The following is a 27108-nucleotide window of genomic DNA, read 5'->3' on the forward strand; positions in this document are numbered from 1 at the left end:
CCCGCTGGGCAGCCCTCCCTGGTCAGGGGGAGTTTGTGTCCTCAGGGTGCTGACTTTCCACATACCTACCTCCTTTGAGGACAGCACCACCGGCCTCCAGAAGGGCTTTTGGCCCTTTACCAAGCCGTGGTCAAGTGTCTCTCTTGGGGGTGCAGGGAGGGCAGCCTCTGCCCCCTGCTATGGTCTCTGGTATCTAGGCCAAGAAGTTTGAGTCTGGGCCTGCCCCCACCGCTGCCTCAGCCTGACCCTGCCGGACAAGCAGCTTCCAGGGGCTATAGGCAGGATTCAGGGAACTACCCAAGGGCCCCACCCACGTTTGATGAGAGAGGAGCAAGGAGCAGCTCAAGTTTGTGAGTCACAAACTTCAATTTCTACAAGGACAGTCTAATAACATGAGTGAGCAGAAAGGTCAGGGAGGGAGAGGTATGGCCCATTGAAGATGACAGCCTTGGGATGTCTGGGTGGCTCAGGTCATGATCCGGGGTCCTGGGATCAAGTCTCGCATCAGGCTCCCTGCAGGGAGCCTGCTTCTCCCTCTACCTGTGTCTCTGCCTCTCTCTGTGTCTCTCATGAATGAATAAATAAGTAAATCTTTAAAAAAATAAAATAAAATAAGGGACACCTGGATGGCTCAGCGGTTAAGCTCTGCTTTCTGCTCAGCGCGTGATCCTGGAGTTCAGGGATCGAGTCCCAAGTACATCAGGCTCCCTGATGGGACCCTGCTTCTCCCTCTGCCTATGTCTCTGCCTCTCTCTCTGTGTCTCTCATGAATAAATAAATAAAATATTTAAAAAATAAAAATAAAGATGACATCCTTAACACAAAAAAGCCACCCTACCGTGTGATACGTGTACAAGGTAAAAATTAGTTTTAAACAGTATAAAAGAGTTAAGAGTGGGTGCCTTCCTGGCCCCCCGCTATCTTTTGAGGGCAATGTGGCTTGGGCGGGTGTTTTTCCTCTACATTGTGGTGGGTGAACTATGCCTGAATCAGACAGCAGATGGCACTCGACCCAGAGAATTAGAAAAAAAGGAACTGGAGAATTACTTAACTCATTTCCAGTAACTTCTCCCTCCTCCCACACAGGGCCTTCCCCAGCCCCACCTCCTGTTCCCTGGCGTCCTGGTCCCAGATGTCCAGTTCCAGATGCCTGGTTTCACAGCTGGGAAATGACCTCTGGAGAAGCCCCCAGTCCACAGGCTGCCCGGGCAAGATGTGAGTGCGCACACAGAAAGGCCTGGAGGAGAGGCTGGCGGGGAGAGGGGAAGGGGGGCCCAGGGACGTGCACACACACACACACACACACACACAGAGCCAGTTACTGCCCCGGGAATTGGAGAGTTGCCTGTAGCCTCCAGAAGCCTTCCCTGGAGTTGGTCAGGCTCCATGACCTGCGAGCCAGGAAGTATTCAACGCATTCAAATGTCCCCCCTCCTACCACCTTTGCTCCCCCAGGTCCCAGGGTGGGATTGGGACTTGCCTAAGCAGAAAGCAGCCTGCTACTTTGATTGAGACTGTCCAGGGACGCGAGCAGAGGTGGAAAACTCGCAGTCGGAGCTCACGCTGGCTAGAAGGCTGAAGGAATCGGGGTGAGGAGGGGCACCGCAGGAGGAGCCAGCAGGTGCCCAGGCCTCCGGGGCTCATGCCACAGCTGCCAATGCCTTTGCTGGCCCTCTCAATCTCTTAGTTTCCCCTGCCCCTGCTCTTCATATTTCCACAGGCCTCAGGCCATAGCTGTGTGACCACATCTTGCTCTCACTCACTCACAGGTGGTGGCTACTCCTCTGGGGAGTCTTCCAGGCTTGCCCCACGCAGGGCTCCGTGCTCTTGGCCCAGCAGCTGCCCCAGCAGCTGACATCCCCCGGGTATCCAGAGCCATATCGCAAAGGCCAAGAGAGCTCCACTGACATCGAGGCTCCGGACGGCTTTGCTGTGAGGCTTGTCTTCCAGGACTTCGACCTGGAGCCATCCCAAGACTGTGAGCAGGACTCAGTCACAGTGAGCTGCGGTGGGGGTCCTGAAGGGAACTCTGGGGAGGAAGCCTCTGGCCCGGAGCCCAGAGGCAGGGGGACATGGCTGTGCCTTGAATGGCAAAGGATGAATGAAGAGCCCAAGTCAGACCCAGGGAGGCCAGGGTCTGCCCAAGGGCGCAGCCTTCCACCAGAGGCCCTGCCCCTGCTAACCATCTGGGGCCCACAGAGCAAGAGAGGGCGGCGGGGCAGGCCCTGCCTTTGGAAGTCGTACAAAGGAACACATACAAATACTGCAAAATCCTGGAGTCAAAGAGCAGGGACTCAAACTTCAGTCAGTAAAGATCCACCAACTATTTGTGGAGTACAGGCTCTATCAGATCAGGAAGCTGGTTCTAAATAATAACGAAAGATGAGGTGACTGTTCAAGTGGCCGGATAAGGACACTTTATTTTATTTTTTTAAAAGAATTTTATTTATTTATTCATGAGAGACAAGGGAGAGAGGCAGAGACACAGGCAGTGGGAGAAGCAGGCTCCCCGTGGGGAGCCCCATGTGGGACTAGATCCCAGGACCTCAGGATCATGACCTGAGCCAAAGGATGCTCAACCACGGAGCCACCCAGGCATCCCAGGATATGGACACTTTAAAAACATCGCTTTACATTACCTTTTGGGTTAAATTTCATTTGTATCAAAATCATTCCTGCACAAAGTTCTTGTAAAAAATGAGGATACAAGGCTTATAATGCAAACAGCAGTCTCCAGCCTTCTTCCCAGAATCAGTGCCTCTCCCAGGGGCAGAGGCAGTTCACGTAGCTGCTCCATCTGGCATTGACTTTCACAGGCATAAAGAGCACACTTATTATGTTATTGTTTTTTCATATGATCACTTAATTTCCAACTATAGAAGAGGACTCGCTTTACCTCTCCTAGACCTGCAACACATTTCCCCACCCCATCTTCCCAATCTACCATTATTAGCATTTCTAGTTATTGACATTATCATGACTTTAAAATATTCCCTCTGAGCACATGGTGTACAGTAATTATATGTCCTTGCCTCTCTGGCTTTCTCCCAGGAGTCAGTAATCACATGGAGTTTTTTTGGGTTTTCTGTTTTTGTTTTGATTTGTAGTTTGCTTAGTTCTATCAGTTATCTAAGCTCCCCCAAACTCTTAGCCTCTGGACATAATCAACTTCATATCTCAATCTCTTCATCCTCTGCATTGGTGACATCCCACCTGGAGATCCCTTGATGCTTTATGTCCTCCATCTGAGTTCCTTGCTCTCTAGAGCCTTGCGCGTTTGGGAGTCCCTTCTCTCTCCTTCTGGGCATTTCCTTTACCTAACCTGTGCTGGAACTGAACCCCATATCATTTTCTTTTCTTGTTTATTTCCTCATTTTGGAGGCGCACATTCTCCTTCAGAAAAGGTATGAGAGAATAAATGACAAAGGATCTTACATATCCACAAATATCTTAGTTCTACTCTCACAGTTGATGAATAGTTGATCTGGGTTACAAACAATTTCTCTCAGAATTTTGATGATACAGTCTGCATGCTCTAATGTTAAATCTGGTACAAGTATGATTTCCCAACCTTAGTTTTTTCTCTCTAGAACTTTTGGAACATTTTCCATCTTTACTGGCAGTATTCTAAATTTTCATTCTGATGTGCCTTGATGCAAGTCTTTTTGTATTCATTGAACAGGGTTTTTTAATCTAAAGACTCTTTAAATTTTTTTAATTTTAAAAAAGATTTTATTTATTTATTCCTGAGAGACACACAGAGAGAGGCAGAGACACAGGCAGAGAGAGAAGCAGGTTCTCTGCAGGGAACCCCATGTGGGACTCGATCCCAGGATCCCAGGATCCCAGGATCACGACCTGAGCTGAAGGCAGACGCTCAACCACCGAGCTACCCAGGTGCCCCAAGACTCTTTTTTTTAAGATTTTATTAATTTACTAAAGAGAGAGAGGGAGTGAGAGGGAGAGAGAATCTGAAGCAGACTCCACACTGACACAGAGCCTGATGTGGGGCTTGATGATCTCACAACGACAGGACCATGACCTGAGGCGAGACCAAGAGTAGGATGCTTAACCTACTGAGCCACCCAGGCACCCCAACCAAGAGTTTTAAATCTAGTCCTTCAATTCCAGGAAAGCTCTTGTATTTTTTTTTTTTAGCCTTCTGGGACTATGTTTATTTTTATTTTTACTTTTATTTTACTGATGTGTAGTTGACAATGTTATCTTAGTTTCAATTGTGCAACATTGAAAATATAGTTCTATACATTGCTCAGCGCTTACTCTGATGAGTGTAGTCACCATCTGTCAGCATATAATGTTATTATATTATTGATTATATTCCTTATGTTGTACTTTTCTTCTCCTCATTTTTTTAAGTTTTTATTTAAATTTCAGTTAGCTAACATACAGTGTAATATTAGTTGATACAGTGATTCAACACTTCCACACATCACCCGGGGCTTATCATGACAAGTGCATGCCTTAATCCCTATCACCTATTTCACTCATTTTCCCACACGCCGCTCTTGTATTATTTTTTAAATAAGTTCCAGATGTCTGATTTCTTTATTTTCTCTTTCTGGATCTCCTACAATTTAGATGTTGTAAACTCTGGACTGATTCTCCAGTTTTGTTCATCCATTCTGTTCTGTTTTCCATCTTTTTGTTCCACCTTCTGAGAGATTTCCTCATTTTAAATACCAACTTTTAAAAAAGATTTTATCTATTTATTTGAGAGAGGGTGAGCACAAGCAGAAGGAGCAGCAAAGGGAGAGGGAAAACCAGACACCTTGCTGAGCAGGGAGCCTGATGCGAGCCTCCATCCCAGAACCCTGGGATAATGACCTGAGCCAAAGGCAGACACTTAACTGACTGAGCCACCCAGGTGCCCCTTAAATATTAACTTTTTGTTAATTTTTTTTCTGCTAACATTTTTTCATGTCTAAAAGCTCGATTTTATCTTCTAAACGTATCTTTTTATAGAAGATTGTTCTTGTTTCATAGAGGCAATATCTACTCCTTTCCCTCTACATGGATTGTTTTTAAATGTTTCCTTCTATTCCTTCTATTATCTCTACCCCATTATTGTTCATTTGTTTTGATCTCTACTTATCATATTAGAAACTTTCCTACAATGTCTGAGAATCTTTGGTAGTTCATTCACATTTAAGAGTGAAATATTTAAATGGCACTGGATGCTCCATGTGGATAACTAAAATCTGTGAAGTGACGGGTTTGAAAATAGAAATGTCAACAAGCTGACCTATTTGTGCTGTTGGGGACCTCCCAAATATTAGCTTGTGGAAGTATTTTCTTTAGGGACAGCCAATCTCAGATTAGAATCCTCTGGTTTTTGGAATCCCTGGATGGTTCAGCGGTTTAGCACCTGCCTTCAGCCCAGGGCCTGATCCTGGAGACCGGGGATCGAGTCCCACATCAGGCTCCCTGCATGGAGCCTGCTTCTCCCTCTGCCTGTGTCTCTGCCTCTCTCTCTCTCTCTCTCTCTCTCTCTCTCTCTCATGAATAAATAAATAAATAAAATCTTTAAAAATTTATTTAAAAAAAGAATCCTCTGGTTTTCTGCTCAGGGTTGCCAACATTCTGGTAAACAAGCAGAGGAGGGAATCTCACTGTTTGATATGTAGACTTTCACCTAATCCCTCTGTTTTTGGTACTGGTCTTCATCTCCTCTGTTGAGTGTGCAGGGGCAGGAGGGGCCCCTAGTCCAGGGTGTCTGGCTAATGCTCAGATCTTCTGCCAGGGTGAGCCAGAGGGAATTGTCTGAACGCACAGGGTGGGCAAAGGGACCTAGATTTCTGAGGTCTCCCCAAGTAGGTCAGCCCTTCCTTCATCCTCATCCTTGGGTGTTCCTGGTTACTCCAATTTCTGAAATTTGTCTGGGTCCTATTGTGAGAACCTGCTTGTTTTATTTGGCTCCCACCTTTGCAGACTCATTTCCATTTGTCCATCTCCATCCCATATTCCAAAACGTTGATATCCCTCATCTGCTGTCACGTCGTCTCACTTTCTTGCCCTTGATCATGTACACCATTTTATCGCTTTGCTGTCATGTTGGTGGGATTTAAGGTGGGAAAGGAGATAAATGCATGTGTTTACTGCTTCAGATTTTACTGGAAATTGTGACTGTCCTTTATTTAATTAGCCCATGTCTCTTGAGCACCTACCATGAGCTCTGCTATTGTCAGTCATGGGCAATTTCAATCTTGGCCCGACTTCCCTATCATTGAGGGAGTTCAAGCTCAGGAAGAGGATTCTTCCCTCCTCTCTGCTTCCAGACCAAATCACACAGACACTGCAAGTGCAGAATTTAATGCCCTGTAGTCTAGGTCAGTTTTTAATTTGTAGGGTATGCTCAGCCAGCCCATGGGCTCCTGAGTAGCAGAACTGTGTGTCCTTCCTCTCTGTATCCCCAGCACCTAGCCCAGTGTCTCACACACAGCACATAATCAATAACTGTTGAAGGAACAAATGAAAGAATGAATGAAATCCAAGCTTCTGTAGAACACCCAACTGAGTGAATTTGGCATGAGTGGGTGTTTACTGTCATCCTCACCACCGCTCTTCACGCAGACATGAGAGTGTCATAGGGCATGATGTTGTCCTGGCTAGAAGACGCCTCACAGACTATTTTATAGGAGGAAACCAAGAGTTGGGATGGTTAAGAAAGCTCCCATGTCATACAGGGAGGTGAGGTAAAGTTGGGAATTTAACACAGGTCTGAAGACTCTCAGTCGGGTATTCATTCTACTTTGCTAGTTAGACTCCTAAGTCATTTTAGCTAGCCAACAACCCATGAGGAAAGGTAAAAAGAAAACTGGATCATTTAACAACCAAGTATATTAATAAAGGACAGTCTCCTAGGGTCCCCAAGAGGCAGGTCTGTTAAATAAGGACATTAAAGTGTTGACACCCTGAGGAAGGAAAAGTACTGGGACATGCCCAAGCAAGACATTTCAGATGATTGAAAACTTTTCTTTGTGTCAACTTTCATTCAGTTACTGTGATCATGGAGAGATGGGCTGGAGGGAGCCCTAAAGGAATTTGGGATTTGAGGAGAATGAGAGAACAAAGTGCTAGCAAGAACCCAACGTATCTGGGTCAATATGAAGGTCAGAAATCCAGTGAGCTGACCAATGAACTGTGTGCCCAGAACAGAGATTAGGCATGAAGCAGGCCATGGGAACTCCTTCAAAGGTGCCCTTCCTTGGGTTGGGGAATGCACAGGAAGGGATTTGAGCAGGGGTGAGGCAGTCAGAAGGAACAGAAGCAGAGATAACCTGCTTAAAGAACATACTAAAGCAACAATAGCTGGAGTGCATACTCTGTACCTTTTGTGTCTGTAGATTTCACACCTTGGGAAGGGGGGTTCATTTATAGTTTATGGGGTAAGGGGAGGAACATTCCGAAAGAAGAGAGCAGGAAAGATTAGGAACCTGGGGGGCTCAGTCTTCGCAGAGAGTCTTATTGCTTCACAGATATTGGCCATAGGAATTTATTCGGACAAGAGGAAGGTGATGGCGGTGGAGGAGGCAGGGTGGGAAGGACTTACATCCACATATTTGTTGCTTTAAGGCTGTGGTGCTATATGTACCATTTGGAGCATCAGGGAGTCAATGGTGAGCAAAGTAGATGTGGTTCCTGCCTTCTTAGAATTTATAATACAGTGGACACTGGAGGAACCCTGGGATTCCCAAGGAGCTTCCTGGGAACTACAGTGGGCTTTAGAGATAATTATGGTAGGCTAAAGAAATATTTTAGGTATCTGGTCATGGATGAAAGAAAGCTGGCAGTCAGTCATGGAACAAGAAGCTACTTGAAAGCTCCCTAAGGGACAGCTTCTGAGCCCCAGAGGTGTGCAGGCCTTCTAGAGTCCACACACCCAGGATGTGACCCTGTGATGTAGATTCACCTCACATCTGCCTGCCTACCTCCCCTTTCAGATCACAGCCAGTGGGATGGATCCAAGTCGGTTCTGTGGGCAACAGGGCTCCTCGCTGGGCAGCCCCCCTGGTCAGAGGGAGTTTGTTTCCCCAGGAAACCGATTGCGGCTGACTTTCCGGGCCCCGGCCTCCTCTCGGGACAGAACCACTGGCCTCCACAAGGGCTTCCTGGCCCTCTACCAAGCTGTGGGTGAGTGTCCATCCTGGGGGTGCAGCCTGTGCCCATGGCCATGGCCCCTAATCTCCTAAAGTGACAAGTGGAAGCTTGAGTGACCCAGCTGTGCCCCTGCTGGTGAGCAGCCCAATTAAAAGGACTGCCACCTCACAGTTCCAGCAGGTGTTTCCATGCAGATTTATAGGCCGAATGCTTGTAGATCATTTCCTCTTTCCAGAGAAGCCAAAAGTCCAGATTTTTGAGTGAAATGCTAGATTTTCAAGTGGTAACTCAGATTTTTTAGAGATATGTATGCACATGATAATTTTTTAAAAAGACATGGTACATAAAAATAATATAAAATGGTAATTGTGTTTAAGAAGTAAGTCCTCCTCTGATCTCTGGCCCCTAGTCCCTGGTTACCCTGTTCAGAAACAACTCTGTTGTCCACTTCTTGGTATCCTTCCAAAGACATTCTATGTCATTCAAATATATATATTGTTGCAGAGGTGGGGGGTGCATAATATAATATCTTAAATTTAGCATTTCTCTCAATAATATGTCTCAAGGATCAACCCATATATATGTAATTAGCATTGCCTAATTCTTTTTAATAAGCATATAGTATCCTTTGAGTGATGTACAAAATGCACTTAACCAGTCCCCCGCTGATATGTTGCTGCCACAAACAGTACTGCTGTGCCTATATATCTTTAGTATAAGGGTAAATTCTTAGAAATGAAATGTTGGGTGAAATAGCATTTGCAATTTAAATTTTGACATTGCTAAACTTCCCTCCAAAGAGGTTTTGCTAATACATACTGACTAGCCATGTATGAAAATGCCTTTTTCCTCATACCCAATTTATCACAGTTATTTTCAATTCTTTAAATCATTTTTTATCGTTGACAACCTGATCAGTGAAAAAAGTTCAAATATTCTAAATAAAAGACTGTGCAAGTGAAACTAAACATGGCCATGGACCAGAATCAGCCCCTGGATTGCCTGTTCTAGGTCCTCCTGACCACTGGTTTCCTACAGATGTGAACCATAGTCGTCGGCCCATCAGCCAGGCTAGTGGGGCCTCTAAGGCCATTAGCACACGTGGAGATCCAGACCCCCTCAAGATCCAGAACCACTGCTGCCGGGAGCCCTATTATCAGGCAGTGCCAGCAGGTGAGTCCCCACCTGCTGGGGAACCGGCTCCTATTCTCCTCACTCCCACCAAGAGCCCTGAGGTGCTCTGGACACCCCACCATGCCCACCTCCCAATTCTGAATCTGTTTTTCTCTCTCCTCTCGTTTCATTCCTCAGGGACACTCAACTGCACACGCCAGAATCCCTGGAAGGAGACACTGGATAGGAAGGAGCTTCCTCACTGTGTCCCTGGTGAGTAGTGATCTCCCAGGGCCAACCCTGTGGCCACTTACCAAAGAAAACTCAGCTGTGCATGGGGCCCATGGGAGTGGGACACAGGGAGGTAAAGGAAAGCCTTAGAGTAGAGAGGGAGAGAGAAAGGCAGAAGGTGCAGAAGAGGGGAGCCAAGGAGGCCCAGAAAAGGGGAGGCAAGAATCTTGTTCCTTATTCAGGATCAAAAGATTAGCTGAGAAAGTAAATGCATAGAGGAAGTCCATCAGAGGAGACCTTAAGGGAGAAGAGGGTCAGAAGAGTGGAAATAAGAAAAATCCCTCTCTTGGGATGGTCCACTTTAAGGATATACAGACAGGGGATCTCTGGGTGGTGCAGCGGTTTGGCGCCTGCCTTTGGCCCAGGGCTCGATCCTGGAGACCCGGGATCGAATCCCACGTCGGGCTCCCGGTGCATGGAGCCTGCTTCTCCCTCTGCCTGCGTCTCTGCCTCTCTCTCTCTCTCTCTCTCTCTCTCTCTCTGTGTGTGTGTGTGTGACTATCATAAATAAATAAAAAAAATTTTTTTAATTTCATTCTTTAAAAAAATAAATAAAGATATACAGACAGGCTCTCTATCCCCAAAATATCTCCCTACCTCCATGCCACAGTGCCAGAAAGTCCACCATGTTTTTAAGACTTATTAAGATAAAACTTATGTAACATAAAGTTCACCGTCTTAACCATTTTAACGTGTACCATACAGTAATTTTTAGTACATTCACAATGTTGTGCCACCATTACCACTAATTCCAGAACATTCCCATCATCCCAAAAAGAAACCCAGTACCTCCTCCGACTCTCCCCTCCCCCACCCATGGCAACCATAAGTCTATTCTCTGACTCTATGATTTGCCCGTTCTTAACATTTTCTATAAAGGGAATGATACAGTGTGCATGCGGCCTTTTGTGTCTGGCTTCTTTCATTTTTTCAAGGTTCATCCATGCTGTAGCAAGTGTCAGGATTCCATTCCTTTCCATGGATATCCCACCTTTTGTTCATCCGTTCATCAGTTAAAGGACATGTGGGTTGTTTCCACTTTTTGCCTTCTGCATACTGCCACTATGAGCATTCATGTACGAGTGAGTGTCTGTGTGAACATTTTCTATTCTCTTGGGCATATCCCTAGGAGGGGAATTGTTAGGTCACTTCACACCTGTGTGTTTAACTTTGTGAGGACTTGCCAGGCTATTTTCCAATGGGGCTGCATCCTTTTACATTCCCACCAGCAGTATACAGGGTTCAAGTTCACTGTTTCTGAAATCCTTTTGTATTTTTTTTTTTTGAGTCAAAGCATTGCCCTTCTAACCCAATCTGAATAAACCTCAGATCCTGCTCCTGACCCTCAGAAAGCTGTCAGGCCAGGCTGGTGCAGTGTTTTGGGAGTGGGTTGGAGGGCAGGTGATGGTGGAAGATGTCAACCATGAAGGAACGACACAAAAAACAGAGGCAGCAGGCACTAAGGACAAACTGCTTGCTGCATAATTTTGCTCAGGATGGCCCTGCCCACAGTCTAAAGAACTGGCTTTCAAATGTCTGAGGGGCGGGGGAAATAGATGAAGGGGATCAAGGGTACACTTACCGCGATGGGCACGGAGTAATGTGTCGGATCACTATATATTGCACACCTGAAACTAATACAAGAACGCTGTGTGTTAATGACGCTGGAATTAAATTTTTTCTAAATCCCAGTATGAAGGTCAAATAAATAAGAGTGATTCTTTTTGAAAAAGAAAATGTTTGAGGAGGCGGGAGACGGAGCACTTCACAGAAGCAGGTCTTTAACAAACGCGTCTTGCTGCAGCTGCTGTCGTCACCTGTACCTCTCTCCTCTCTCCCAGTCTGTGGCCGGCCCGTGGCCCCCATCGCCCAGAGCCAGGAGGCCGCCGGTTCCTCCAGAGCCAAGTTGGGGAACTTCCCCTGGCAAGCGTTCACCAGCATCTACGGCCGAGGGGGCGGGGCCCTGCTGGGAGACAGGTGGATCCTCACTGCCGCCCACACCATCCATCCCAAGGACGGCGTCCTCCTCGGGAAGAACCGCAGCGTGCATGTGTTCCTGGGCCACACGAGCATCGACGAGATGCTGCGGCGGGGGAGCCACCCGGTGCGCCGAGTGGTGGTGCACCCGGACTACCGCCAGCACGAGTCCCGCAACTTCGACGGGGACCTGGCGCTCCTGGAGCTCCAGCGCCGCGTGCCGCTCGGGCCCAGCCTGCTCCCCGTCTGCCTGCCCGAGCGCGAGGCCCTCTACCGCAGCGGCGTGTGGGGCTACGTCAGCGGCTTCGGCGTGGACCTGGGCTGGTTAACCACTGAGCTCAAGTACTCGAGGCTGCCCGTCGCCCCGCGAGCCGCCTGCCAGGCCTGGCTCCAAGACAAGCAGAGATCCGAGGTGTTTTCTGCCAACATGTTCTGCGCTGGGGATAAGATGAGGCAGCAGAGCGTCTGCCAGGGGGACAGTGGCGGCGTCTATGTGGTATGGGATGAGCGTGCCCATCACTGGGTGGCCACGGGCATCGTCTCCTGGGGCATCGGGTGTGGCAAGGGCTATGGCTTCTACACCAAAGTGCTCAACTACCTGGACTGGATCAAGGGAGTGATGGATGGGAAGGACTGACCCTGGGGACCCTTGAGCGGTGACACTCAGCTGTGGAGGTCCCCCAAGAGAGGGTTAGGAGCAGGACTGGGCTCAGGGTTGGGGATGGGGGCAGAGAATCGCTATTCAAGTGACTGCTGCCCTGTCCCCTGTGCGAGAGAAGTCTTCCTCCTTCCTAATGCCCCTTCCTCCTGCTGCTGCTGCTCCTCCTCCTCCTCCTCCTTCCTAATGCCCCTTCCTCCTCCTCCTCCTCCTCCTCCTCCTCCTCCTCCTCCTCCTCCTCCACCTTTCTGCTAGTTTGTGCTCTGCCCAGGGAAGCCTTGGACATCTCAGCCAGTTTCGCTTTAAATTTCATGTCCTGCTGACTCTGCTTCTTCTGTACTCTCGTGGGAGACAGTCACCTTCACGTCCCCTTGTTCAAGTGGAGTATGGGGGATGTGGTCTTAATTGCTTTTCTTTCGGAAACGTTCCAAAGCCCCTTTAGTTGGCCTTCACACATTCAAACTATTGGCTTCACCACCCACCATATCTCCTAGCTGCAATTATAGTAAGTGGCCCGTTTTGGTTTAGCTGTTCTGCATAATAGGCGCTTCACAGGTTATTTCGTTGACTCCTCAAACCAAGTTTGCAATGGAGGTGTTATTGGCCACATTTCACAAACAGGGAAACTGAAGCCCAGGGAGATGATGTGACTTGCCCCAAACCCGCAGCCAGTAGAGGACTGCAAAGGCCATATGCCTTCCAGTACACCAGGATACCTCCTGATTGTCCTCAACACCTACTCTGCTTCCCCATCCCAATCCCCACATCCTTACAGGTTCCCCTGGGAATTCCTGCTTCAGTGAAGATGACAACACCAGGATCACACTTTCCTGCTGGCCCCATCTCCTGCAGACACCAAGATGAGCCCAGCACTGGGCTGGATGCTTGGGCAGACACGCCCCCAGTGCTGCTGGACACCTGGGTGTGGGCGCCCCCTGAGAAGACCAACTCTTTCACTTTTAGTAAGGACTTGAGATGATTTACAGTGAAAGATACAAGTAGAATATGATTGTTCAATGGAAATAGAAAATTAATACCATAAAATAGAAGATAGCAAATTTGCTAGCATTGAAGGTCAAGTTAGCTATATGGCTAAAGGTTAAATTGATCTTTGGGGCGCCTAGGTGGTACAGTTGGTTAAGTGCCCAACTCTTGGCTTCAGCTCAGGTAGTGATCTCAGAGTTATGAGCTGGAGCCCTACCTGGGGCTCAGCAAGGAATCTGCTTGAGATTCTCTCTCTCTCTCTTCCTCCGCCCCTCCCACTCATGTACACACTCTCTAAATCTGAAATAAATAAGTCTTAAATAAATAATAAAGGTTAAATTGGTCTTTGAAAAACAGCAGGATTCAAAATTGTTCATACATACGGTTACTTCAATTTTTTAAACCATTTTTAGGGACACCTGGGTGGCTCAGTGGTTGAGCGTCTGCCTTTGGCTCAGGACATGATCTCAGGGTCCAGGATGGAGCCCCGCATGGGGCTTCCCGTGGGGAGCCTGCTTCTCCCTCTGCCTGCGTCTCTGCCTCTCTCTGTGTGTCTCTCATGAATAAATAAAATCTCTAAAAATAAACCATTTTAAACTTATAGTATAAAAGGCTATTAAAAACTCTAGGGGGCAGGCAGCCTGGGTGGCTCAGCGGTTTAGCGCCGCCTTCAGCCCAGGGTGTGATCCTGAAGACCCGGGATCGGGATCGAGTCCCACATGGGGCTCCCTGCATGGAGCCTGCTTCTCCCTCTGCCTGTGTGTGTGTGTGTGTGTGTGTGTGTGTGTGTCTGTCTGTCTGTCTGTCTCTCTCTCTCTCTCTTTCTCTGTTTCTAATGAATAAATAAATAAAATCTTAAAAAAACAAACAAACAAACAAAAAACCCTCTAAGGATGCCTAGGTGGCTCAGCAGTTAAGTGTCTGCCTTGGGCCCAGGGCCAGGATCGAGTCTCACATTGGGCTCCATGCATGGATCCTGGTTCTCTCTCTCCCTCTCTCTGTGTGTCTCTCATGAATAAGTAAATAAAATCTTTAAAAATAATAAAAAATTAAAAATAAAAACACTCTAAAATATTAATCAGAAGTTGTCTTAGGTGGTATAATTTTGGCCGTTTGTTTTCCCCTACTCTTCTGCATTTGCTAAATTTAATTTAATGACCATGTATTTTTTACTTATTTTTATTATTGAAAATATGATGTTTCTGGGCCCCTGGCGGCTCAGTCAGTTAAACATCTGCCTTTGGCTCAGGTCATGGTCATGATCTCAGGGTCCTGACACAGAACCCGGCATCAAGCTCCCTGCTAGGCAAGGATTCTGCTTCTCCTATTTTCTCTCCCCCTCCGCCTACTCATGCTCTCTCTTCTTCTCTCAAGCTGTCCCTCTCTCTCAAATAAATAAAATCTTTTAAAAATAAAAGAAAAAATGATGTTTTTTTTTCTTTCTAGGTATATATCTAGGCATATATATTTAGGTATATACCTGTAGATTTATATAGAGCTAGATATCTACATATAGATATAGCCACAAAAGGAAACCTACCACTGCTTTAAGAGAGAAACTTAATTCTTCCAGAATCCAAACCTAAGAGGAAGGAAGAATAAAATAGACACTGTCTTCAATACTGGTTTTTAAACCAATGCAGACTGGGTGTTATGCTATATGTTGGCAAATTGAACTCCAATTTAAAAAAATTAAAAAAAAGAAATTCGAATTGCTTTAGGTAATTTTGAGGCATTTATAATGTTTTTCTTCCAATTTTATCCTGCAATTTTATAAAAATTCTTGGCTAGAACATAAATTCTATTCTTTATCATGAATAACTTTTTTAGCACATTGTCAAATTCCCAACAAATATGCATTGACTGACATCAAGTTTGGTTTTATACTTTTTAATTCAGGTATAGCATACATTTATTGTGTATGGTATACTAATCTTTTAATAGGAAAGTTTTATTTTTTTCTCATATATATACACCATAAAACCACTACCTAGATCAAGTTATGGAAATCCCCAGCACTCCAGAAAGTTTCCTCAGGGCCCTTCAGAGTCAGTATCTGCCTACATATACACACTATTCTGACTTTTATCATATTGAATAATTTTGCTTATGTTGAAGTTTATAAAATTGACATCACATATTACATATTTTTGTGATTTGCTACTTTTGTTTATTAATGTATCTGAAAATGTGAAGATTTGTGAAATTCTTTATGTTGTATATTATTCCATTGTATGAATAAACCACAATTTATTTATCCATTCAAAATAAATAAATAAATAAATAAACCAGTGCAGAGACAATCCACATACAGCCATTTCTTCTTTCTATCCTTGGTATAAGTCAAGGGTATACAGTAAATGTGCAAGTAAGGGTTCCCTTGAGTGACGGGGCAGGGGGGAGACAGGGCTGGGACCAAACTGATGAGGCAGGCCCAGGTTTGTCACTTGAGATTATGATGCCAGCACAGAACTCAGAATGCCTGGGATGGATGGATGAGAAACGTCAGCTAAGACTTACCTTCTTGGACCACCTGCTCCTTATCTGTGATCTCTGCCATTCTGCCTCCGCTATGAACGCAACACACACACACACACACACACACACACAGTACTGTCCGAATGCTAATGTGCAACTTGCTGGACAATACCCCCCATCTTTCTTGTCTCCCGATCAGGTCCTTAACCTCTCATCTATCTTTTGTCCTTCTTGACCTGACAAGGTCATGGGTCATGTCAGGGATTATGTCATGGATCAGCCCTGCTATCAGGTTCTTTCCTCAGCTCTGACACTGTAGGCCTGCTGGGGGAACCCTCCACACCTTGGCTGACCTCCCATCTTCCTATACCTGCTCTCGAACTACATGCAGTGATGACTTAGTCACTGCCTAATGGTGAACTGCACCATCTTTTTGTGAGTCCTTGCAATCCACTGCTTGGAAAAGTGCCTGGCATGTAATAGGTAATCCATACACGGATGGATGAGTGGGCAGGTGGGTGGAGGAAAGGAGGGATTAATCCAATTGGAGAAATAAGCAGGATAGGCTACAAGGGCCAGTCTGAGCCTCCCTCTGGAATCCAGGGCCATAGGGCATTTGAGCCATGGAGAGTTGAGAAATAAGGCTTCCACAGAGAGCAAACTTTTAAATTAGGAGACTAGGATCTGGAGCACAGGAGAAACTAGAGGCCCACCCCCTCCCTCCCAGGAGCCTGGCTTTCTCAAAGAAAGACTGAGTCACCAATGGTCCACAGCCACACTGTCTGCTTAGCCCTAGACAGACTGACACTCAGGGGCTCAAACCAGATGCCGAGGGGAAGAGGATGTCTCTACCCTCACTCAGCTTCCCTTGCCTTGCCTCTAGAACAGCCAAATTCACTGGCAGGCTTAACTTCATTGAAGTTGGGAGGAAAGGCTTTAAAACAGACTCTAGTGCTGCTGTAGGGTCACCCAGGCATAGCAATCAGTGTTCCATATTTAAGTCATTCATGGGGGATGTAGGTTGGGGCCCCAATGCAACCAAACTCCATTCTCTTCCATCTGCTCCCGCAATGCCTTCTCTGCCTCACTGTTGTTCTTGTTACCTCGTCCTGGACCTTAAAAGCCTCGCCAGTCCTGGGTGACTAAGGACAGGAAGAACCGGATTAATGGAACAGGGCAATGCAGAGAAAGAGCTCCCAACCCCCAACTTCAATTTCCGTTGCCTTTGTCATAGGAGCAGTCCCCGAAGAAAGGTAGACTTCAGATCAGATTTAGAAACCGAGAGGTCTGGCCTTCCCACCGAGGGCTTTCTCCTGGCTAAAAACTCAGGCCCATCTCCTGAGCCTTTCCCCTGGCCGGCCAGCAGGTGGCACCACCATCAGGGATTTCAAAACCAAAACTATATTAAACTGGAAACTGGGTTTTTTTTTTTTTTTTTTTTTCGGTTTTGTTTATGCAAATAGTTCATTCCCTACAACATTCCTCCGGGAATGGTCCCCTCCTTCCCCTCCACAGTCATTCCCTCCGCCTTCCCTCCCCTGCATGACCGCTCTCTCCCTCAATACGGAGTGGATGAAGACACTGTCAGCAGAGTCCAGGATCCAAAGACAGGCCTTGAGAAATGTGAGTAAGGCTGATGGGGACCCAGGAGGGAGGGAGAAGCCAGAGGAGAGAATCCTGGGCATGGAAGGCAACCCTTCCCAAATTCATTCAGGAAGATAGGAACACCCCTCCCTCTCCATACACCTTACCTATTCCCTTACACACAAGCGTGCACATGTCAATACATCCCCCCCATCCCTCCTCCTGAGGACAAAAGGAGATCTTAGACCCATGAGATGATGGCCATGTTCCCTTCTCCCACGCAGCTCCTAGCAGGGGAGCAGCAAGAGGAGAGGATCCACTGTGCCCAGGAGGAGAATGCTCTGTGCATGACTCCGTCCGTATTCCATAGGCTGTTTCTTCCAGAGGTCTCTGCTGAGCCTTTGGGAGCCCTATCAAAGAGCCATGACTGGTAACCCTCAGCTTCAATTAACTGGTCCCAAGCCAGCCCTATTCCGGGAAGAGGAGGAGAGTGGTGGGAGAGGGCAGGGGAGGATGGGGAGACAGGCAGAGGGAGTATGATGACCTCTAGACTGGACATTGCCCTGAGGGGAGGAACACCCAATGCAGCGGCTGCAAAGACCAGCCTCTCCCCTTCACCCACCCCCACCTAGAAAATCTCTGTAAGGTGTAAAATGGCCAGAGAGGAAAATGCTGAGCGGTATGACCATCCCAATCCCTCCCCCAGTCGCTGCCCAAATGTAGGGGTGCTACCCCCCTCCAGCACTAGACACCCACTTTCTTTTCGGCAGGTGGCTCTTTTATCTCCTGGTGCCGATCCTGTTCTGCAATATGGGGGGCTCCATCCCCCTTTCACAGAAGCTCTTTGGGGAAGTGACTTCTCCTCTGTACCCCAAGCCTTACCCCAACAACCTTGACAAAACCACTGTGATTACAGTGCCCACAGGATTCAGGGTGAAGCTTGTCTTCTGGCAGTTTGACCTGGAGCCTTCCGAAGGCTGTTTGTATGACTATGTCAAGGTAGGGGATCCGGTTGGGAGGGCAGAGGGAGGCCTGGGTATCTCTGGAAACTGAGGACTTGTACTCTAACCACCTTGGATAGCATCCCCACCCCCACCCCCACCATGGACACAGCCCCAGCCCTGCAAGAGCTGATGGCCCAGTGGAGTCCTGAGAGTCAGGTGACACCATGGATGGGATATCCACTGGGTTTAGAGGCCCTCAGTGAGCACGGAAGGGAGAAACACAGAGGAAGGAATCACAGGCCCCACTTCCAGGAAATTCTGTCTTAAGGAGTCAGAAAAACCATCCTTATCTGCTGACTTGCTGAGAGTCTTTGGAAACAGCTGTGCCTCAGTTTCCCTGTTTCCATGTAGAATATCACATGGCTGCCTTCCTAAACAGGAACGTGGGGAACAGAAATGTGGATGGTGGTAGCCCAATCATAACCCTCAGCAAGGTCAGTGGGCTCAGTCTCCTCGCCTCTGTAATGAGCAAGTGTACTTTCCCAGTCTCAACTTTCTATATGAATAAAAATGAGGTTCCTGATTCAGGATTCAAGTAAAGCCTACACACAAGCAGTGAATACCACTCCCAGGAGACCTTCTGGAGGTTATGAGAGAATAGCATGAAAATGATAGTTTCCCAGGCCAGAGGACTAGAGAAGTTTGCAGGGCTGCGGGGAGGGGTCTTGGTGGCAGGGATAGCGAGGGATGGAGTGGGGGCAGAATGTCTTCCATTTCTAGGGGTTAAGGAACCTGTGAAGAAAGAGATAAGGGAAGCTAGGTGAAGTTGGCCCAGGCAGGGGCTGGAGAGGCTCACCCTCAGCTGAGTGTATCAGAAGGCATGGCTGGACGTGAATGGTTTGCATAAGGTGAGGTGAAGTAGCTGGATAGAAAATAAAGCAGACCACTCCGGGCTCCAGGAATGAAGGGATGCTAATGGCTGGGTAGAGACAACCAGGATTCCAGGGGAAGATGAGCATGGGAGGTGGCGAAAATGAAGAACGGTCTGACACATGCTGGGCGACACAGAACAAGGGAAAGGGCGATGTACCGGGCACAGGGTAACGTGCAAGGAGTTAGCCACTGAAGACTCCGCTGAAAAGATGAAAGTCACCAGGGGAACAACAACAACAAAACAATCACTGGGGGTAGTTTACAATAGCCAGAGCCCCACGGGGAGAAAGCAGGCGGAAGCTGGTCCAGCAGTGGGGCACCGCTCGCTTTCTGGGACAAGAGGAGGCCTTTGCTGACCTTCCGCATGGGACGTGTCTCCTCAACAGCTCTTCTTCCCACCCCTTGTCCTTTCTCCACCAGATCTCTGCTGACAAAAAAACTCTGGGGAGGTTCTGTGGGCAGCTGGGTTCTCCACTGGGCAACCCCCCAGAAGCAAGGGAATTCGTGTCTCAAGGGAACAAGATGCAGCTGACCTTCCACACAGACTTCTCCAACGAGGAGAATGGCACCATTATGTTCCACAAGGGCTTCCTGGCCTACTACCAGGCTGTGGGTGAGTGGCCCCCAGGTGCCTTGTTGCCTGGCCTGAGGGTGTTCAATGGGGACCAGAGAAGGGGAATCTCGAATCCATTGAAACAGGAAGCCTATCCTTCCTTCTTTTCCCTCTGAAGAGAGCTTTTACCAGGAGAAGCCTGCCAACCTGGATTCTGTCACCATTGAGCAGTTCCCAGAAAGCATGAGAGAGGCCTGAAGTTGGGGTGCCCGGGGGGCCCAGTCAGTTAAGTGTCTGACTCTTGGTTTCAGCTCAGGTCATGATCTCAGGGTTGTGACATCGAGCCCTGTGTCAGGCTCTGCACTGGACGGGAAGCCTACATAAGATTCACTCTCTCCCTCCCCCTCTGCTGTCCCCAACCCCCCACTCAAAAAAAAAAAAAAAGAGGGCAGGGGGAGGCCTGGAGTTTCAGGTGGCCAGGAGATGATTTTATCTCTAGACCTCTGGTGACTGACCTCTCTGACAGAAGAGCCATTACAGAAGTCCCTGGCAGACAAGGATTTAACTCTTCCTTCCGGAATGTCTTCCAGACCTCGATGAATGTGCTTCCCAGCTCAACTCACTTGAGGAGAATCTCCAGCCCCAATGCCAGCACCTGTGTCATAACTACGTGGGCAGCTACTTCTGTACCTGCCGTCCAGGCTATGAACTTCAGAAGGATGGGCATTCCTGCCAGGGTGAGGTCGGGGCACTGTGGGTGGGAGGCACTGAGCGATGGCTTGTGGGGCCAGCCAGAGAGTCCCTGGTGACCCCCGGCTGGCTCTGCTCTCATAGCTGAGTGCAGCAATGAGCTGTTCACAGAGCCATCGGGCTACGTCTCCAGCCTGGAGTACCCCCAACCCTACCCTCCTGACCTGCGCTGCAACTACAGCATCCGGGTGGAGCGTGGCCTCACCCTCCACCTCAAGTTCCTGGAGCCTTTCGAAATCGATGACCACCAGCAAGTACACTGCCCCTATGACCAGCTACAGGTATAGCCACGCTCCTCCCTTAGAGACCTCCTTCCTCTCCCTCCCCTCCCCTCTTCCCCACTTCCCACTAGATCCTCTGGCCAGCTGGGACAGGAATAACCAGCATCACACAGGAGCTAGGCAAGTTCCCACACAACTACAAGTAGGTCCTGGGGATCCCTTTTCTCCTCCGGCTGAAAACATATGCAAAAAGCAGAGTTCCCACCACCACCACCATCCTGGTCCAGTGGGAAAATGTCTGAATTGGAGACATGGCCCTTTCCTCTTGCCCACCAGATCTATGCCAATGGGAGGAACATCGGCGAGTTCTGTGGGAAGAAAAGACCCACTGACTTTGACACTAGCAGCAATGCCGTGGATCTGCTGTTCTTCACAGATGAGTCGGGTGACAGCCGAGGCTGGAAGCTGCATTATGTCACTGAAGGTAAGGTTGCCTGGGGGGCCTCTCTCACTGGTCAGCATCAGGGCACAATCAGATGTGTAGAAAGGACAGTGGCTCTGAAATAAACATGTCCTCTGGTCTCCCCAACAGTCATCAAGTGCCCCCAGCCCAAGACCTTAGACAAGTTCACCATCATCCAGGATGTACAGCCCCAATACCAGTTCCGTGACTACTTCATTGCCACCTGCCAACAAGGCTACCAGCTTGTGGAGGTAAGAACCCAAAGAAGAAAGGTGGCCCAGCCATCCAGGTGCATAGGTCCATATCAGATTTAGGCCCAGGGCTGGCTGGATTCACACCTTTGATTTGGAAGATTACTTGATTTACCTGCTCTCAAACTTGACCAGGCGTTGAAAACACTTCAAGTTTTAAAAGCACTGATGTCTGGGTCTCCTGCAAGAGATTGATCCCATTGGTCCAGAGTGTAGCTAGGATGAATTAAAGCTACCCAAGTGATTCCAATGTGCAGCCAAGCTCATGAACTACTGGCCTAGCATAACAACTGTAGGATTTAGGAACTGAAAAAGTAGGGTGGAGTACAAGGAGTGACTCACTCAACATCACAGTGATTTTGTGCAGCAGGGACTAGAACCAAATTTCCTACCGCTTGCCCCAGGGTTTTTTCATTCACAGTGGTGCTCACCCTGGACCCACCACACTGCCCTCAGCTTTGCAGGCTCAGGAATGAACATGGTATTATTGGTTAATCTCACAAAAGCTGGTAAACTAAAATGCTATTCTAAAAAACATACAATTGGAGTGACCCCTGGGGAGGGACACAGGAATGGACATCCTATCTTTGTTCAATAGATCCACTTGGAAGACCTAATTAGAATCTGAGAGAAGACCTTTGGCATGTCCTTAAGTAGTAGTTCATTCATTCAACAAATGTTTTAAGCATTAACTGAGTGTGAGGCAGTGTCCTAGGAGCAGGAGGTCAATAAAAAGAAACACACATATTCACCACAGCCTTCATGCACAGCACTGACATGTTGCATCAAGCTGAGCTAGCCAAGATGAGTTGCTCTTTACTCCTGGATGTTTCTAGCTATACCATGAGGACTGGATGTCCTGGGCCCAGAACATTGGACACTCACATACTCTTTGCTTATGTTATAACCCTTGCTTTCATACGCTACCACAACCCTTACCTTGGCATTTGTCACTTACATCATAGAATTTAAAGTAAGTCATACAGCTTCTCTCATTATTTGCATCACCAAACATCCTAGTTCTCATACAGGTGCTTATGCAATTGTTTCCAGGGCTGACTCTCTGGGATGGTTTTTGGCCTTAATGAGGCTCATTCATATTGTCCAGTTACTTTTTGCCACAGAGGATGCCATTTTCTTGCTTTGTCCCCACTAACTACTCAACTACAATAGCACTTAGCACACATTGGCACCTCAAACACCCTGGAAAGTGGTTGGGCCCTTGCCCTTCAGAACAGTGTGGTCTGGGAGAGATGAGGTGATGCAGGCCTAGATCAATAGGCACTCTAGAGGGAGAAAACTATGGTTCTCCTTCAGAGCACAGTCTTCTGTTCCAATGCAGGAAACATACAACCAGGGTTGCTTTTTTTTTTTTTTTTTTTTTTTTAAATTTAAAATTGTGAGGTTCAAGGGCACCTGGCTGGCTCATTCAGTAGAGCATGTGACTCCAGATCTCAGGGTCGTGAATTCAAGCCCCCCGTTGGGTGTGGAGCTTACTTATAAAATAAAATAAAATAAAATAAAATAAAATAAAATAAAATAAAATAAAATAAATAAAATAATAAAATAAAATAAAATAGTGGGGTTCAAAGGGACTGCAGTGGAAATAGGCAAGAGTCTAGAGAGAGGATTATCAGGTCTGACAATTAGCCCTTGCCTGACTTTCTGCTGTGTGACTCAGTGCTCCCATCTGCACCTCTGGTCTGAGAAAAACAAAGGAGTCACATCCAAGGGGATGCTGAGGTCCGAGAGCCTGAGAGATATCCTTGCATTCCCTGCTGCTCCAGTGTGGGAAAGGCAGGAAGGCAACCTCAGTGCCTCCTCATGCTAATGGCACCTCTACCTCTGTCTACCTCTTCTCATACAGGGAAACCAGGTGCTGCTCTCCTTCACAGCTGTATGTCAAGATGATGGCACTTGGCATCGTGCCATGCCCAGGTGCAGGAGTAAGTCACAACTCAGCAGGTGTCTGCCCCTGGGGAGCTCCCAGCCCCTAGCCATGGGGACCTAGGCTGTGAAAGGAAGAGGGGGCCTAGACTAAGCAAAAAACCTCCCCCTTACTTCTCCTTTGAAGCCCATCCATCACAAGTGCCCCCCACTGACCGAATTTTCAAGGTTCTCAGCCTGTTTTGTGGGCAGAAAACTCAGGTTCTTCCCACTGAAGTTCCAGTACCATCCCTCTCAGTTCTCATATGGCCCTGTGTTCTCTCCAAGTCAAGGACTGCGGGCCACCACGAAGCCTGACAAATGGGGCCTTCAATTACACTACCACAAAGGGGGTGAACACCTACCAGGCCCGTATCCAGTACTACTGCCAGGAGCCTTATTACAAGATGCATACCAGAGGTGGCATCAGTGAGATCCAGCGAGGTAGGAACCCATGCAAATGGCAGCCTCCTTCCTTCCATCTTTTCAGGACATCTTCTGAGAGTTTTCCAACATAATCCTTAGGAGATGTAGATTGAGGTATCTTCCCAGGGCACTGGCTTTAGGGGCCTAAAGTATAGTGCCAAGAGACATCTAGGAGTGTTGAAGGAGGCACCTGAACTGATACAAAGAAAGTCTTAAATCCTATAAACAGTCTACTCTCTCTTACCATCACCATGACCATTACTACTGCCACCCCCACAAGAATTTTCATCATCCCCATCTCTACAACCACCAACACCACCATCATCATTACTACCCCCCACCTTCACCACCACCAACATGACAACCCCACTCCACCACCATCCTCGCCTCTACCTCTACCACCACTATCATTACGACCCCAAACTCCACTACCACCATCACTACCATCATTACCACCACCCTTCCCATCACCCCCACCTCTACCACCACCACCACCATCATCACCATCATCACCACCACCTCCAAACACCTCTACCATCACCACCATCATCACCACCACCACCACCACAATCACACTACAGCTGTACCCGTGGGACTTCCCCCAAAATTCTTCCCACATACCCACTCCCTTGCTACTATGTTGTGATTTTTTACATTTAGGTTTTACTAAATGACTCTGAAAATCATCTTCAAAACTTTTCTTTAAAATGAAAGAAATCACATGCTTTGTAGGGCTAAAACATCCAAAAGAAAAAAGAAAAAATCTTACATATAGATTATATGGTATTATTTAAGAGCTTGGCTTTGAAGTCAGACAATCTTCAGTTTGCATCTTGGTTTTGGAACTTAGAAGTTATGTGACCTTGTGCAAATTATTTAAGCTCAGTTTCCTCATCCAAAAAATGAGAATAATAATGAATCCCTGAAAGTGTCACTGTGGTGCTTAAATTAGATAATGTAGATAAAATGCTTAGCAACAAGCGTGGCATACTGTCAACAATCAGAAAATGTAGCTACCATTATAATCTACTATCCCACTACCAAGATGCAATCACTGATAAGATTTTCATATGTTTCTTCCAGTTTTTATGTCTATTTTCACAAATAGGGATCACATCAAACATGGAGTTAAGTGTTCTGATTTTTTCACTGAATATTAAAACAAAAACATATGTTGGGAGCCCCTCAACGCTTTTAATATTCCATCATTATGTATTTGAACCTTTCCCTTTGATCCTTGTTGGTGTTAGTTCCGAATCTCTCCTGTGCCTGTCCTGCACATTCAATGTTCATTAGCCTCTTAGACCTAGTTTCCCTGTCCACCACCTCCTAGCCTGATCATAGCCCCCTCTTCCCACAGGGGCCTATACCTGCACCGCCCAGGGCATTTGGAAGAATGAATGGGAAGGAGAGAAGATTCCTCGGTGCTTGCCAGGTAAGTGGCCTTGAGGACCACCCCAATGCCTTTTGCAGCCCTCCAGGGCCTCAGAAAAAGCATGCACAGAGGATGGAGACAAAGTAAATGGAGAGACAATCCAGATTCAGGTCAAAAATAGATAAAAGGAATATGGGAAAGAGGAAAGGTGATATCCCAGGAAAAAAGCAGAGAGGAACCCAGAGAATCAAATTCAGTCTTGACAGTCCTGCTTTTTCACTGAGGAGACAGGGAATCAGGGATTTTTAAAAAGCAAGAAAATTCCCAGGAAGAAATAAATAAGAACCAGGAGAAGAGGCTGACAAAAGGCCAAAGACAGTGGTGTGGGAATGGGAGGAGAAAAAGGAAAGAGCCCAGAGCCAAAAGAAGGGCTGTAGGGGGAACTGACTGACCACAGAAAGGAAGAGGGCAGGCCAGGCCTGACTTGTCCTCGCCTTCTGTCTCTCCTTTCCAGTGTGTGGGAAACCCGTCAACCCTGTGGAACAGAAGCAGCGCATCATTGGAGGGCAAAAGGCCAAGCTGGGCAACTTCCCCTGGCAAGCCTTCACCAACATCTATGGGCGAGGGGGTGGAGCCCTGCTGGGAGACCGCTGGATCCTCACAGCTGCCCACACCCTCTACCCCAAGGATCATGATGCACAAAGCAATGCCACTGTGGATGTGTTCCTGGGCCACGTAAGCGTGGAAGAGATCACAAAACTAGCAAACCATCCTGTCCGCAGGGTCAGCATTCACCCGGACTACCGCCAGGATGAGTCCCACAATTTTGAGGGGGACATTGCCCTCTTGGAGCTAGAAAATAGTGTCACCCTGGGACCCAACCTCCTCCCCATCTGCCTCCCTGACAACGAGACCTTCTATGATAGGGGCCTCATGGGCTATGTCAGTGGCTTTGGGATAATGGAGGAGAGGCTTTCTTATGACCTCAAATTTATCCGTCTGCCCGTAGCTAAACGAGAGGCATGTGAGAGCTGGCTCAGGAAAAATAAAAGGAAGGATGTGTTTTCTCAAAACATGTTCTGTGCTGGGGACCCATCTCTAAAGCAGGATGCCTGTCAGGGGGATAGCGGAGGGGTCTTTGCAGTGAAGGATGAGAACAGTGATCGCTGGGTGGCCACAGGCATCGTATCCTGGGGCATCGGGTGCAGCAGGGGCTATGGCTTCTACACCAAATTACTCAACTATGTGGACTGGATCAAGAAGGAGATGGAGGGGGAGGGCTGAACCCAGAATTCGCTAGATCAGAATCCAGAGAGCAGTGCATTAAAAAAAATTATCTGATAACCACTAAGAATCCTTATTAAAATCACTGATGCAGAAAGACACCGTGTGAAATAAATGCTCTTTTCTATAACCTCATTCCCATTCTTTGCCTAAAACAACACAAAGGTCACCTTTCTTCCCTTCAAGGATTATAGAAGATATACTCCACATTCTCTACTTATCATTGTCCTCTTCCATTTTTATACCATTGGATAATTGAAACTCTTTCCAAATAAAATTTTATGAGAAATTCCAGTGTGCAAAATGAGTTAAAAGTAGTTATCAATATAAAAATAAAAATATTTAGTAACATCATATTTAAAATACATAGGAAAGCAGGGGCACCTGGGTGGCTCAGTCAGTTAAGCACCTGCTTCTTGATCTCAGCTCAGGTCTTCACTTCAGGGCTGTGAGTTCAAGCCCTGTGTTGGGCTCCATGTTGGGTATGGAGCCTACTTAAAAAAAAAAAAATTCTTAGGAAAGCAATAAGAACAAAAAAGTTTATGCACACATTTACAGTTAGGGTTTTATATAACATTTTATTTCTAATTTTGTTTTGATTGTATGATGAAGAAAATCCTGATTTTCCCACATATGTAGTTGCAAATATAAGGGTTTTTTTAAAGCTTATTTTCCAATCTCTAAATATTTTTCTCTCTTTTTTTAAAGATTTAATTTTTTAAAAGATTTTATTTATTTATTCATGAGAGAGAGAGAGAAACAGAGAGAGGCGGAGATGC

The 27108-nt window shown here is 47.2% G+C and overlaps 2 protein-coding genes across 6 annotated transcripts; both read left to right on the top strand.

Moving 5' to 3' along the window:
• The first annotated feature begins 1065 nt into the window (after positions 1-1065).
• C1RL (complement C1r subcomponent like) lies at positions 1066-14203 on the top strand. Of its 5 annotated transcripts, none has more exons than XM_072799197.1 (6): positions 1066-1215; positions 1770-2008; positions 8056-8151; positions 9130-9291; positions 9430-9504; positions 11364-14203. In XM_072799197.1, exons 1-6 carry the CDS (start codon positions 1133-1135, stop codon positions 12134-12136), a joined length of 1428 nt encoding a protein of 475 aa, XP_072655298.1. In that variant the 5' UTR covers positions 1066-1132; the 3' UTR covers positions 12137-14203. The 5 variants fall into 5 exon arrangements, with proteins under 5 accessions (XP_072655298.1, XP_072655296.1, XP_072655297.1 ...); XM_072799195.1 differs by having other exon boundaries at positions 1770-1998; positions 7962-8151; XM_072799196.1 differs by having other exon boundaries at positions 1770-1998; positions 7962-8151; positions 9157-9291.
• A 2837-nt stretch (positions 14204-17040) lies between these two features.
• C1R (complement C1r) lies at positions 17041-26428 on the top strand. The gene is made up of 11 exons (XM_072799200.1): positions 17041-17242; positions 17974-18202; positions 19501-19693; positions 20224-20370; positions 20468-20664; positions 20941-21088; positions 21197-21318; positions 23186-23264; positions 23533-23688; positions 25031-25105; positions 25560-26428. Coding segments are annotated over exons 1-11 (2118 nt in total). The 5' UTR covers positions 17041-17240; the 3' UTR covers positions 26330-26428.
• Positions 26429-27108: the final 680 nt, after the last annotated feature.

Source organism: Canis lupus, chromosome 25 (assembly GCF_048164855.1).
Source record: "Canis lupus baileyi chromosome 25, mCanLup2.hap1, whole genome shotgun sequence".
NCBI lineage: Eukaryota > Metazoa > Chordata > Mammalia > Carnivora > Canidae > Canis > Canis lupus.

Coding starts and splice junctions, on each gene's coding strand:
- C1RL (XM_072799195.1), top strand. CDS start 1,133: ATGTCCAGTTCCAGATGCCTGGTTTCACAGCTGGGAAATGACCTCTGG. Junction 1,216..1,769: donor ACAGGCTGCCCGGGCAAGAT/GTGAGTGCGCAC, acceptor ACTCACTCACAG/GTGGTGGCTACTCCTCTGGG. Junction 1,999..7,961: donor GTGAGCAGGACTCAGTCACA/GTGAGCTGCGGT, acceptor CTCCCCTTTCAG/ATCACAGCCAGTGGGATGGA.
- C1R (XM_072799200.1), top strand. Junction 21,319..23,185: donor AAGGCTACCAGCTTGTGGAG/GTAAGAACCCAA, acceptor CTTCTCATACAG/GGAAACCAGGTGCTGCTCTC. Junction 25,106..25,559: donor GATTCCTCGGTGCTTGCCAG/GTAAGTGGCCTT, acceptor TCTCCTTTCCAG/TGTGTGGGAAACCCGTCAAC.